This window comes from Podarcis filfolensis (assembly GCF_964270895.1).
Source record: "Podarcis filfolensis genome assembly, chromosome: 5".
In the NCBI taxonomy this organism is placed as follows: domain Eukaryota; kingdom Metazoa; phylum Chordata; class Lepidosauria; order Squamata; family Lacertidae; genus Podarcis; species Podarcis filfolensis.
The window spans coordinates 84,793,598-84,807,260 of NC_139608.1; the positions used below are offsets into that span (position 1 = coordinate 84,793,598).

At 42.9% G+C, this 13,663-nt stretch overlaps 1 protein-coding gene across 4 annotated transcripts in view; it reads right to left on the bottom strand.

Moving 5' to 3' along the window:
• VCL (vinculin) overlaps nucleotides 1-13,663 on the bottom strand; it is an 84,030-nt gene that overhangs the window by 38,934 nt on the left and 31,433 nt on the right. For all 4 annotated transcript variants that reach the window (XM_083615545.1, XM_083615543.1, XM_083615542.1 and 1 more), the window contains exons 3-6: nucleotides 10,578-10,728; nucleotides 8,319-8,427; nucleotides 3,530-3,652; nucleotides 1,112-1,272 (exon numbers count right to left, since the gene is read on the bottom strand). In XM_083615545.1, coding sequence (XP_083471671.1) covers nucleotides 1,112-1,272; nucleotides 3,530-3,652; nucleotides 8,319-8,427; nucleotides 10,578-10,728 — 544 coding nt within the window. The remainder of the gene's footprint in view (nucleotides 1-1,111; nucleotides 1,273-3,529; nucleotides 3,653-8,318; nucleotides 8,428-10,577; nucleotides 10,729-13,663) is intronic.

A 13,663-nucleotide genomic window follows, 5' to 3' on the forward strand; every position in this document is an offset into this window, starting at 1 on the left:
CTTTTTTATCAGGGCTCACAAGCTGATTTTTTGTTTTCGTCTTTTGCTCTAATACACGAGTGAGGTAGAAGCAGGTATAAAGAAAAGAATGACAGTGAGGATGGGAAAAAGAGAAATGTAAACATTTGCATGGCTGTCTAAGGAGCCCACCTCTACCATTAAGTTCAGGAACTATAATTTCCTATTTGCACCTCCCACCTACATTCCAAGGTCACTGAACAAGTTATCTTTTGGGATCCTTCAGTATACAAGTAATTCTGGTGCTTTTTGTGCGCGATTCAAGAACTGATCTTCCTACAAAATGAAAAAAAGGAACTGTCTTTTCATATCATTTACTTGCATCAAGCATATCCAAGTTCATACCACATACAAAGTAAGTTCCATTGATTTCAAAGGAACTTGATCTTAATTGAGTCAAGTCACTTGGGAGTAAGCGCTACTGAAAATCAATGGGCTGCTACAAAAACTAGAGTGCCTCAATTCAGGTTATGAACAAGCCACAGGCTTGTTCTAACTAGACTTTGCCATGCCATCCCCACTGGCAAACTATGGCTAGAACTTTCCAAACAAGAATTAAAAATAAAAATAAAAATCAGAGTCTGAAGTGGAGGTTCCAATTCTGGTTTGCAGGGCGAGTGCTAAGCATACGCCGATTTGGACATCAGAGCAAATTATGATTACATAATCCACAGGAAAGGAAGAGGGAATCTGCACCCAAAGGGGCAGGGAGCAGGACACACTCAAACCCATAGTTCAATTTCTATCCTCCAAACCATGGCTTGGAGTATCACACAATTTGAGGTATCTACTTTGTTCTCCTAATGGGATGCCATTTTTTTTTAAAAAAAAAAAAAATAATAATTAAAATACAAATACAATTTGCTTGTGTGAAGGAGGCATAGCGATGCTGTAATATTCTTAATATAGCTAACTTACTTGTTACTAACAAAGTATTTATTAAACACCATCTTAGAGAAGGTATTTTACACAAAATCAGCCAGCATCACTTTGTGACTTGTTACAAGTAAGGATTATGTTTTCTTGAAACCAGTTATGGTAACTGGGACTGGAGAATTCTAATGCTGTTCCGAAACTGGACAAAAAATCCCACCTTGCTAGCCCAAGCATCTTCATCCCAGGACGTGAGTTGCAGAACACGGATGATTTCATTTATTTCACCACTCATCTTCTCCACTGTAAAGTTGCGGTTTTTCAAGGCCTCCTCTATCCCTTGGCTTTTGGAATTTTTCGTTGTTACAAAAATCTTCATAGCTGCGAAGATTACACAGAAAAGCCTATCAGGAGGTTATTACGCAATATGCTGTATAAAATGCCTCTTTGCCTAAAACCAGGAAGAATAATTAAGTTATGATCACAGCAGATCCGGGATGGGCAGAAGCCAGATAAGAGATATACAGGTCAATCTCTGGGTGATTTGCAGTGGATCTTCAAAGCTTTGTGATGCCAAACTGTTTGACAAGAGCAACAACAAAGCAATTTCTTTTCGGCTAAAATCTGGCTGCTAAAATGAAGGAAGCTAACCAGAATAGACTTTTGAGTGAAAGTACTGTGAGCTGAGTTCAGTTCTGATACTGAAAACAAATTCTTAAGTTCACAGCATGCATGGGGGAGCCCTGTCCTTTACTTCTAATGTTGTGGCATTTGCACATGGTTCTGGTTGGTAGAGGCCTTGTCGATCTGACCAAAAAAATATATATAGATCAAACAAGCCTGGTTTGAGCCACACACAGGAAAAATAAGAATATAGTTTGAGTTCCTCACTTGCAGTTTTATAAATCATTTAATATGTCAACATGAATAAAAGTTATTAATATCGCAGTTGTTGTAGAAGGGATTATTATGATGACCGGAATGTAATGGAAATTAGTAAGATTTTGGAATGCAGAAATAAAGCAAATAATCAAGCCATCAATTCTAGCACCTTTTCTAAATTATATAATTCGGTATTTGAACTATTGGTATTAATAATTGTAATAATAATAATAAGTGGTATTGTTATAATGAGTCTATTATTGGATTGAAAATTGAAAACTAATAAAAATTATTATGAAAAACAAGCCTGATTTGTGCACCTCTGCAGTAGATGATCATATCCCATTATGTTTGGCGCACTTAACAAGGATGCATGTTTAAGTTTGACAAACTTGAATTGTTTGTGACGTCATCACAGCCATCAATGCATGCAATGCAGTACCAGATGCTTCTGCTGCAGCCTCACTCAAACTGCCCAGTTCATGCACGGAATACCAAGTTAAACTCAGTGCAGGACCAACCGAATGCATGGCTAGCCAAAGTACTGGCCCTACACAGAGGCATGCCCTCCTTGATCCTATGCAGTATTATGGGATACTGGGATGCAACCTTTAGATCACCAACGTCTTGAATTGCACCCCAGCATCCTCTGTGGCCCTGGAAGAAGTCATGGGGTACACGTGTCAGATCACACGTACCAGTTTGGTTGCTTGTGAAGTTAGGCTGGTCCTGACTTTATATCTCAAGAGCTGCGCTAAAAAGTAGGGGGAATTCACTGTGGAAGATAACCTGCCAGACCCACTTTTGCCTCTCAGAGACGGTCAGCGGAAACTTTAGCTACTCTCCAAGGTTTCAAGGGCTGGGCAACATTGACTTACAAGTCAGTTTTGGTTGCCGTGTCTTTCTTATAGGATGTTTTGCTTCTATTCGGTTTCCTTCCAGGCGCGTCAGCTAAACGTAATTGCATTTTGATAAATTTGTCACTTTGTAAGCCTGATAGCGGAAAAGGAGGTGGGGTGTGCAGAAGAGATAATTACTGTTCAAATTAAATCGGTGGCATTCTGGCAAGCAAAGATTTGAAGCTAATTAAAGTTACTATGACACCCAGTTTAATTTCAGGCGTTTTCAATTCAACGAGAAACAGAAAGTGCTCGATTGTTATTTATTTTTCAAGCTAACAGGTCTCTTCCCACCAACAGCAACTGTAATGCTGTAAGGTAGGTTTCGGGGACAGAGGAGGGCTATAGCCCATGTAATTTAAATACAAAAAAGCAGCAGCACCTATGGTTTCCTACCCTATGGCAGAGCAGCATGTACTATTGCATATATCCTTTTCTCCTTAGTTCTCATTAAAAAAGGGAACCAATCTGTCTACCTCAATGAGAATCAGGCCGTAAATAAAGTGCTCAGTTACAGAGAAGCATCACAGATATAATTACATATAAATAGCCCATCAGTTCACATGTCACAGTGAGATCAGCTCCAAGAGCTTAAATAGGAGACGCACAGGATATGCAAGCCAGAATTTGGGAGGCACAACCTTCTCTTCCAAGTCAGCCACAAATAAAACCACTTGCTTAACTTACCCATAGTCGGTTTACAAGGCACGTTGAAAGCTTCCGTTTCCAAAAGCCTCTCAACGTGCATTTACCTGAGCAGCTTTATACCCACGTGGTTTTATGAAGCGGGCACAAACACAACCCAATGCATTTCAGAGCACTTTTTAATCTCGTGGAAAAGCAAAAAATAATAATACCAGAAATAAGAACCGGCAGTAGCTCCTTCACGGTGTTCATGGAGTTCACCAACATGACTCTGTGTTCCTGGTGAGTCAGCTCTTGCTGCCGCTCATCAATCATTTTGGCCATCTTGGTCATCCCTATGTGAAGGAAGTCAAGGAAGTCATGAAGCGATACAGTATTTCCCTTACGGTTTTGCAATTTCAAGCAGAAGATTACACCAAACAGCAACTTTAAATGTTACGTTTCCGAAGTTGCAAAGATGCTATACAACTATTAATTCAAATAGTATATCCCCAGTGTTCAAGATATGCTATTTTCTAAGGCAACGTGCATTTTTAAAACACAAAAACCAATACTAAATCAAGAGATCAGATCAGCAATTTGTGGCTCTTTGGACATTTCATTAAATGTCTGCTTAAGGAAACGCACAGAGCATGCCATTATCTTAGCTCAGGCATAGCCAAACACAGCCCTTCAGATATTTTGGGACTACAACTCCCATCATCCCTGACCACTGGCCCTGTTAGCTAGGGATGATGGGAGTTGTAGTCCCAAAACATCTGGAGAGCCGAGTTTGCCTATGCCTGGCTTAGCTTATGTAAGAAACATACATCAAGGGTAGCCTAATCTGGAACCCAAACTTCTTATGAAGCCACATATCCATATATTAGAGCTGGCATACTACTGTGCTAAGATGCTGAACTAGGGATCCAAGTGCTCCTGGTTCAAATTCACCTCTGCTATGAACTAGCTAGGCAAGCCAATCTCTCTCTTAGCCTCTGCTCGCATCTGCAATACAGACACAATAATACTGATCTACCTCACAAGGTTGTTGCAAGCATCACGACAAAGAAAGAATTTATACCGCGCTTCCAAGTGTGATTATTGATTAGGTTCTACACAACATACAGAAATAGACATTATATTTCTAGGCTACAGCATTTCATACTGCAGATAAGACTTAAGATGTGGGATAGGCTAAACTCCTCTCCCTTGGGTACTAGCAAATTAGGGAGAGCGGTTCCCCCATCCCCCCCCCCCCCGATGAGCTAGTCATGCAAGATGCTTCTTACAAGAGGAAATCTTTAAAAATATGAACAACACACATGAAATCTGAAGGGACCTATCCAGTATAGCTGAAGGAGCGTCTCCACCCCCATTGTTCAGCCCGGACATTGAGATCCAGCGCCGAGGGCCCTCTGGCGGTCTCCTCATTGCGAGAAGTGAGGCTACAGGGAACCAGACAGAGGGCCTTCTCGGTAGTGGCGCCTGCCCTGTGGAACGCCCTCCCATCAGATGTCAAAGAGATAAACAACTACCTGACATTCAGAAGACATCTTAAGGCAGTTTTTAATATGTAACGCTGTACTGTTTTTAACACTTGTTTGGGAGCAGCCCAGAGTGGCTGGGGAAACTCAGCCAGATGGGTGGGGTATAAATAATAAATTATTATAAATTAATTATAAATTATTATTATTATTATTATTATTATTATTATTATTATTATTATTATTCACTATGTGGAGTGGCTGACAGACTTAAATTCATCCTGCGTATCAGAACAGCAATTCCATACACACTATATTGGTTAGAGGGGAGAGAGAGAGAGAAACTCCTGCATGTGATGCTATTCTAGGCTTTAAATGAACTTTCCAGAGCAGGGACTTTAGGCTGCTTTATATATGAGGTGACCCCACAAGTTTGTCCTAGGAGGACATGTCACTCCTCTCAAGCTCCATTCTGGTGCTGTCACCATCTCATATAGCTTACCCACATGCAGATTTGTGGAAGAGGAGTCTTCTATGTAAAGGTAAAAAGGAAAGGGCCCCTGGACCCTTAAGTCCAGTCAAAGGCAACTATGGGGTTGGGGCACTCATCTCGCTTTCAGGCCAAGGGAGCCAGCGTTTGTCCACAGGCAGCTTTCCAGGTCATGTGGCCAGCAGGACTAAACCGCTTCTGGCGCAACGGAACACCGTGACGGAAACCAGAGTGCACGGAAACGCTGTTTACCTTCCCGCTGCAGTGGTACCTATGTATCTATATATCAAGTCCCGCAGGGCCCTGGTCTCTTGTGACAGAGCGTTCCACCAGATTGGAGCCACAACCGAAAAAGCCCTGGCTCTGGTTGAGGCCAGCCTAACCTCTCTGTGGCCTGGGACCTCCAAGATGTTTTTTTGAAGACCGTAAGGTCCTCCTTGGGACATACCAGGAGAGGTGGTCTTCCTAGGCCGTATAGGGCTTTAATGCTACTAGTCTTAATATGTTCCCAACTTAGCACATCGATTATATTTATTCTCTGAACTATCGTCTGCACATCTCTTGGGAGACAGTGATCCAAATATTATGAGCATACCAGACAAGGTCATGCCCAAAAAGGTGGCAGCAATAGGAAGGAGATGACTGCGGCCGCAGCCAGCAGACCTAGATAGCCAATGAAAAATAAACAACCACAGCAAAACTACTAGAGCAACTGAGCAAAACAAAACACGTAAACACAAAGGACAGGAAATGTTTCTAAAACAGAAACATGGAAATTATTTCCCTTAATTTTTATGCTTCTGTTTAAAAAAAAACAACACGTTTCCTTTCATTTTCATCCCATCTTGTTTCTGTGAAATAGAAATGCAGGTCAGCATATCGAACGTTAATGATGCGTTTAATTAGGAAGGGAATAACAAAACAAAACAAAAAAGATGAACAGTTATCTGATGCAACTGGGCAGCCTACGGGATTGCAAGAGTAGAGGCAGATATTGGAACAGCATCCCATAATTTGGGCAAGTTTGGAGTAGAATTGGAAGCCCAAATCTATTTGTCCCACAAACTAACTCTTCAGGCCACACTACATTCAAAAAGTGAGAAGAGAGTGTAAAGAACGCAAGGCCTGCCAGCAAAAGGCAGACAGAACTCCCAGAATAGAAGACACATTGACAAGAGTGTTATCTAAACAGAGGCCTCCACCAGGATAAAATATATATTCCGAGTCTTGAATTTATCCAGTGCCTTGGCTAGGCAGGCCTTCAGCGAGAAAACTCCACTTCCTACGAAGTCCCAGAAAATTACGAAGTCAGATGATAAAAAAGAGTGGAAACCTCATTGCCCACCAAGTTGAGAGCAAAGCACTCACTTAAAGCAACTTTTGACAGGTTGATGTATTAAATATCTGAAACAGCTGCTGTGGGCAACGCTTTACATTGTCTCTGGCTGCAAGCAACACGGTCTCACCCCATTTTTGTCCTTCATCTGCTCTTAAAAATTCAGTGTTTCTGCGTACCTCTCTTGAACACAGAGACATGCTTGCTTCTTTCCCTACCATTTTTTTTTTTTAATCGATATTGGAGAATCCCTTGATTTTCTGCTCCATGTAGCTTCGAGCTGGCTGGGGAATGCCTGTCTGAATTCCTGCTTCTGAATTCCTTTCTGACTCCCTTTCTGGCTCAAGAACAGTTCATTCCTCTCAGCCATTCCTCATTGTCAAAGTGGCTGCGACAGAGGCATGTGTGTATTTGCTTGCCTGCCCCATTCATATTTAAGGGGAGAGTGGGAGAGGTCTAGAGGGGCTAAGTTTAACATCAGTAGGGGCATGCCAGAATAAAAGAGCTCCTGAACTGAGTTAGGCTGGAAGGAAAAGTACCTGAAGCAATGGGACCCAGGGAGAAAGGGAAGGGAAGGATCCAACTCTTCTCTTTAGAAGTTAAGGATTTTGTGATCCCATCCCGTCCCCCGCTCTCTGCTGCCAATTTATATGTGGACGATGCAGACTCATAAATTAAAAACAAGGCTAACACTGTCATAACCCACAAATAGTGACTGTTTGCTGGCTTTGGCAGACTGGTTAGAGGGGAAAAAGAGGATTAAGTGCCTCTCTATGCTGCTACCACTTCAGGGTCAATGGTTCACAAAGTATGCAGGGGACGGCACAAATCGCAAAGGTTTTATTCATATAGCACCTCCAGGGAGGTAACACTTCTCACACTTCAAGAAAACACGTAGGTGAAATACTACAATCAGCGTTAGAAACTCAGCTATATAAGCTAGGCGCCAAATGGCTCCTTAAACAAGGGCTACTATGCTCTTTTAAAATGTAGGTTTTGCGGGGGTATTGGGTTGTTGTTGTTTTTATTGTGATTGTAGATTTTGCGGTTTTATATTTTGATTTTATTCTGTAAACAGCAGATGATGATGATGGTGATAGCGGTTGCCAAAACAGAATGGCTCCAAAGCCGTATCTTTCAAGGCGGCTTTTTGGTTCCTGAAATTCATTCTGATTGTGTAGATAACATTTTAACTGACAGAATTCCACAGGATGTGGTATTAGTATGTGAAAACAGTCAAGATCCAAGGATCTGCAGGCATGCACCTCCAGATGGTGGAGACATCAGGCGCCATCCTGGCGACGGGGAACCTTCATTTGGTCGCAAGTGGCCGATAGCCAGGTGCAAAATGTGCCTGGCGAATTTCGAATGCTGATTGTAAACACATGGACCCCACAGAGACTCTAAAGTTCGCAATGCCCCATTTCAAGCCAATGAGTTCTAGCTCTATTTACTCTCACAAGTGAGGTTTCTTCCTCTGCAGTGGCCTTGCACCCAGTACTGGGCATGGATTGGCAGGGACAAGGCTTCAGGTAGAGCCTCTTGGTGTGAACCTGGAACCTTTGGCATGCAAGACATGAGCTTGGCCACTAAGTGATGGTGCCTCCCATAGCTCAGGAGAGAGAAAGAGAGAAAATCTCCACATTATTAAAGGTGCCGGGTAAAAACATTGCTAGAATGCACTAAGAGGAATACTGGGAATGTCTAACCTGGCCCTAGGTTCTTTGTGTAGGTGACCAAGTCCTCCATAGTTTCCACCACCTCTGCCACTGTTAGGTATTCCAGAATTCCTTTGCAGACACGAATGATTTTACGGACCTTAAATAATAATAAAAAAGGTAATCATTAGTGTTTTTTCCTTTTATCACAACGGGCCAACATGGCCAAAGGCACTGTTTCTGGTCAAAAGCAGAGCATGTACAACATCAGTGACAATACAGAGAGACACGCGACGGCATGGTGGAAGCGATTTGAACAAACATTCGGTGCTTTCCAGCATACAGTGGTACCTTGGTTCTCGAACCTAATCCATTTCAGGAGTCAGTTCGACTCCCGGAACCATTCAAAAACCAAGGCACAGCTTCCAATTAGCTGCAGGAGCCTCCTGCACTCAATCGGAAGCCACGTCAGATGTTCGGCTTCTGAAAAACATTCGCAAACCGGAACACTTACTTCTGGGTTTGCAGTGTTCGGGAGCCGATTTGTTCGACAATTAAGCCGTTCCGAGAACCAAGGTACCACTGTATTTGTTTTCAGGGCAACAAACGTGTGTTGTTCCACATACTTTGCAATAGGTCTGTTTTCCCTCACAATAAAACACCATGTTTAGTCGCTCTGGGATGGATGTCTGGTAGGTGCAATGCGCTACCCATTACCCATCAATAGAAAAAGCTGCCTGCATGCTGCCTCCAGGAACGCTTTTCCCCCATCATGTTCTTTCAAGTACAGTGGACCCCCAGGTTTCGTACCTCTCTGGATACGTAACCTTCAGGTTACGTTCTGTGCACCACACACATGCACAAAAGCGCTCTATCGCACTGCGCAGAAGCACTCTATTGCACCACACACGTGCGCAGAAGCAGCGCCTCTGGTTACAGATTTTTTGGAGTGCGCACAGACCCCTGGAATGAATTAAATTTGTATCCAGAGGGTCCACTGTAATGTTCTCTGTGCAGCGATGAATACAAAATCCCTTGAAAGAAAATGTATGCCTTCTATATTTAGATGCTATATGAGCACTGTTGAATGTGTGAAATTAAGTGCAGCACGGGAGAGAATGTTCCATTTTAAAGCTTCAGCCAAATGTTGCATTATATTATCGTTTCTTTAATATTTCCAGCGTGACAATGCAGGTTTGAGAACATGCTATCAAGATCACAAAGATGGGGAAAGAGCGAGCACTTTCCAGAAATCAGCTTCCCTGAAGGCAAATTAACTACTCCACAATTTCAAGAGCTATTATCTCCAATGGTATCAATAAGAAATGGGAGAGTAATTGCTAATAAATCAGATGCCAAGGATATTCATAGCATGGCTGATAAGCTTCGCTTTAATGCACCTCTCCTAAAGCCTCCACAGTAGTAACTAAAAAGCACTGAAAAAATACACAGTCATTGTGTCTGCTAAGGAACATCTTGCATTTATTCTCAATGCCAGAACCGCATGCTGTAATATTAATTCAAAACATGCAGAAATAAACTTCATAAAGACTACTGGTGAGAAAAATCTTACTTTAAAAAACACGTACAGTCGTACCTTGGAAGTTGAACGGAATCTGTTCCAGAAGTCCATTTGACTTCCAAAACATTTGGAAACCAAAGTGTGGCTTCTGATTGGCTGCAGGAATCTCCTGCAGCCAATCAGAAGCCACAGAAGCCTCGTTGGATGTTTGGCTTCCAAAAGTAGTTCGCAAACCAGAACAGTCACTTCTGGGTTTCTGGGGTTCGGGAGCCAAAACGTTCAAGAACTAAGTTGTTCGAAAACCAAGGTATGACTGTAATACCATCGTGACAAGTTGATGCATTTCAGACTTTTCAATGCTGCGGTTCAGACAACTGTTGGGGGCTTTATAAACCATGTTTTATGAAGCCGGGAGTGTGCTTCGCACTTCTGCTCTCCCTTTTCCTTCCCACTCTCTTGTGAAATGCAGATTTTATCCAGAGTCACTCTACCTTACTTTCCTGGCTTTTTAACAACATTAAGCCAGAGCTCAGAGCCACAGTTTGGACAGAATAGGGAACTCTGGCTTAATACAAGAGCCAGGTTCTGTGCACAGAAGCCAGGAATTTTGCACATGGTGTGCAGCTCAGTGAGGGAAAGGGAAAACCCTCCCCAGCCCCGATACTCAGTCCTGGTTTTACGAATCATGCTTTTATAAACCACTAATGCAGAAAACAATAGTCAGGCAGCGCTCTAAATCTGCAGCCAGGTACCGCGTAGGTGTTGCTAACTGGCATTAGAAAGCTCACCTCGGCCTCATCGAATGTCAGAAGCAAGTCCGATGTCCCAGAAAGGATGCCTCTTGATCCGTCAATGAGGTAATCACGAGCAGGTACTGAGTAAGGGTCCGTTTGGAGCATCTGCGCGGCCTGCACAAGCTTTGTGCAAGCATTTTCCACCCTAGGAGGAACCATTGTGAGAGAGAAATTAGTGTCAGTCCCGCTACCTGTAGGGGACAGACGGGAGCCAACTCTGGAGCAGTATGACTACAGACCAGTGCTTCCCAAACGCTCCAGCTGTTTTTTGGACTCCAACTCCCATCATCCCTAACTAGCAAGACCAGTGGTCAGGGATGATGGGAATTGTAGTCCAAAAACAGCTGCAGACCCAAGTTGGGGAAACACTGTAATAGATCATCTTCCTTCGCATTGTACACAGATTATTTAACATATCCTCTTTACTCCTACAAGGGGCACGGGTGGCGCTGTGGGTTAAACCACAGAGCCTAGGACTTGCCGATCAGAAGGTCGGCGGTTCGAATCCCCGCAATGGGGTGAGCTCCTGTTGCTCGGTCCCTGCTCCTGCCAACCTAGCAGTTCGAAAGCACGTCAAAAGTGCAAGTAGAGAAATAGGTACCGCTCTGGCGGAAAGGTAAACAGCGTTTCCATGCGCTGCTCTGGTTCGCCAGAAGTGGCTTAGTCCTGCTGGCCACATGACCCGGAAGCTGTACGCCGGCTCCCTTGGCCAGTAAACCGAGATGAGCGCCGCAACCCCAGAGTCATCCACGACTGGACCTAATGATCAGGGGTCCCTTTACCTTTACCTCTACTCCCATGCCAGGGTGCATTTTCTAGTTAAAATGTAAAACACAGAAACAGAAGATTGGTCCATCTAGCTCTTAGTACCCTTAAGCCTGGCTGGAGGCACTTCTCCATGCTTTTGGACAGGAATGATTCCCAGCTACTGGGATTAAGTCTGAGACCTGCTGGAGGCAAAGTATGCACTCTGCCCATGAGCAATGGTCCTTCCTCTTGCATAAAGCTGGTTTCACTTGAAGCATGTATGACGTATGTTGAAAAGGCCAATGTTTAGGGGACACTACATGTTACATGCCAACATGCATTTAAAAACTATTAACCGATGGCCCGTTTTGGTTTAAAAGCTTCTTGCTGGAGGCAGAGATATTGGACCCAACTTTGTCACCGAGAACCAGACACCACCTTCGTAGGTGGAACTATGCAGCAATAGGGCACGTTGAATTTTTCAACTTTCATATTCCAAAAATGAGGGGTACTAAAAAGTTGTAACATGACTTGGGGATTCAAAAGATATTTCAGTTAAATTAATATAATTTAGTTTTGCTTGGCGAGCAAACTGTGTGTGAAACTGCATCAATATTGTATTGTATTGATCTTTATTACGGCCATTGGCCCATCACACGACAGTTTCCCATACCAACATAATGTACTTAAACCTCCAAATTTAAAACCGCCAAAAACTTACAAACAGCAGACAAGAACCAAAGCAAAATAAAAAACAAAGGACCAACATCAAACATTACAATAAATTTGTAACATAAATATCGCCCTCTGCTTATAAATTAGTAAAAGACATCCATGGTGATATCACCTAAATACAACCTAAAACATAGATCATAGTTTAAAGGGATTATCCGAGCTGCACAGGAGTCCGTTTCTCTTCTTTAGGGATAGGACGCTGATCAAGAATCTGGCAACCATGAGTGATCTTAGGGGGTCATCATCATTTAATAGATATCTCAGTTTGGCTTCATTCGTATCATCGGCAATTCCCTTTAGATATTGAGCGAGAAACTTGCTCCTGGCCGATGAGTGAAGAGCACAGTCAAGAATTATGTGATGCAACGATTCCGGTGCCCCACAATTACAATCACATAAGAGCGATATCTGTCCATTGGAGAATCTATTTCTCAGCACGTTCGATGGGAAGGTGTTGAATCTTGCCTTTACAAAGGCATATCTATGAGCCGAAGAAGTCAAGGAATTCAAATAGTTTGGGAGCCTTAAGAGGGGTAATAAACCAAGGTTTAGAGGTGAGCAGGTACCATTGCCCAAGATCATTTTCTGCTGCAAGTCCATCTCCTCTAGTTTACAGGTTACTGTTCTTTTAGCTGGAACTATATCCTGCTCTAGTAATTTGGATGGGGAGATTCCCATTGCCGTAATTTTCAGTTGTAAATTTTTTACCCATGGGCTCTGGAAATCATCTCTCCACATACATTGTATCAAGTACAAGTTTGGGAGACTGTGCCATAGAGATAGCCAGTGACAAAGTATGTGCTTCCACAGAGCGTTTTCCAGGGATACAATATTAAGTTCTATGCGTAGCGCTGAATTACTTACACAGTTGGGCAGTTTCAATATCCCTCTTAAAAACTGATTTTGAATAACCTCTAAGTGAGATAAGTTGACAAAAGTCCCCCAAATTGAGATGGCATAAGCAATTGTCGGGATCACCTTGGCCTTGAAGACTTTCAGCGCCGATGGGATATGAAGGGCCCCATCGGTGAAGAAAAATCGCAAGATCGCCAAGGAGATAGCTTTGGCTCTGTTTGTAACATAGGTTACATGGGCCTTCCATCTAAGGTTATGTTGTAACCAAACTCCCAAGTATTGGAATCTATAGACTTGTTTGATGACTCTCCCGTCAATTCTCCAATTATGGAGTTTCCGGCTCTTTGAGAAAACTAGGACTTTAGATTTTCCATAATTAATTGTAAGGGAATTTGCGTTACAATATGATCCAAAAACTTTTAAGGCCCTCATAAGACCTACTCTAGAAAAAGAAAGGATGACTGCGTCATCCGCATATAGTAACAAAGGGCAGCGATAAAGTGCTAGGCGTGGTGCGTGAATCTTTTCTTGAGCCTCTATTAGGGGAGTCCTCATGTCGCTTATGAACAAATTGAACAGGAATGGAGCCAATATACAACCCTGTCGGACACCTCTGTTAATGGGAATTGAATTGGTGAGATCACCCTCAGGGGTGAGTCTCACTCTAGCCGCTGAGTTCTCATGGAGTTTGATTATTAGCCAGAGAAGCCTTCTGTCGATGCCCCAGCGGGTGAGTTTTTCCC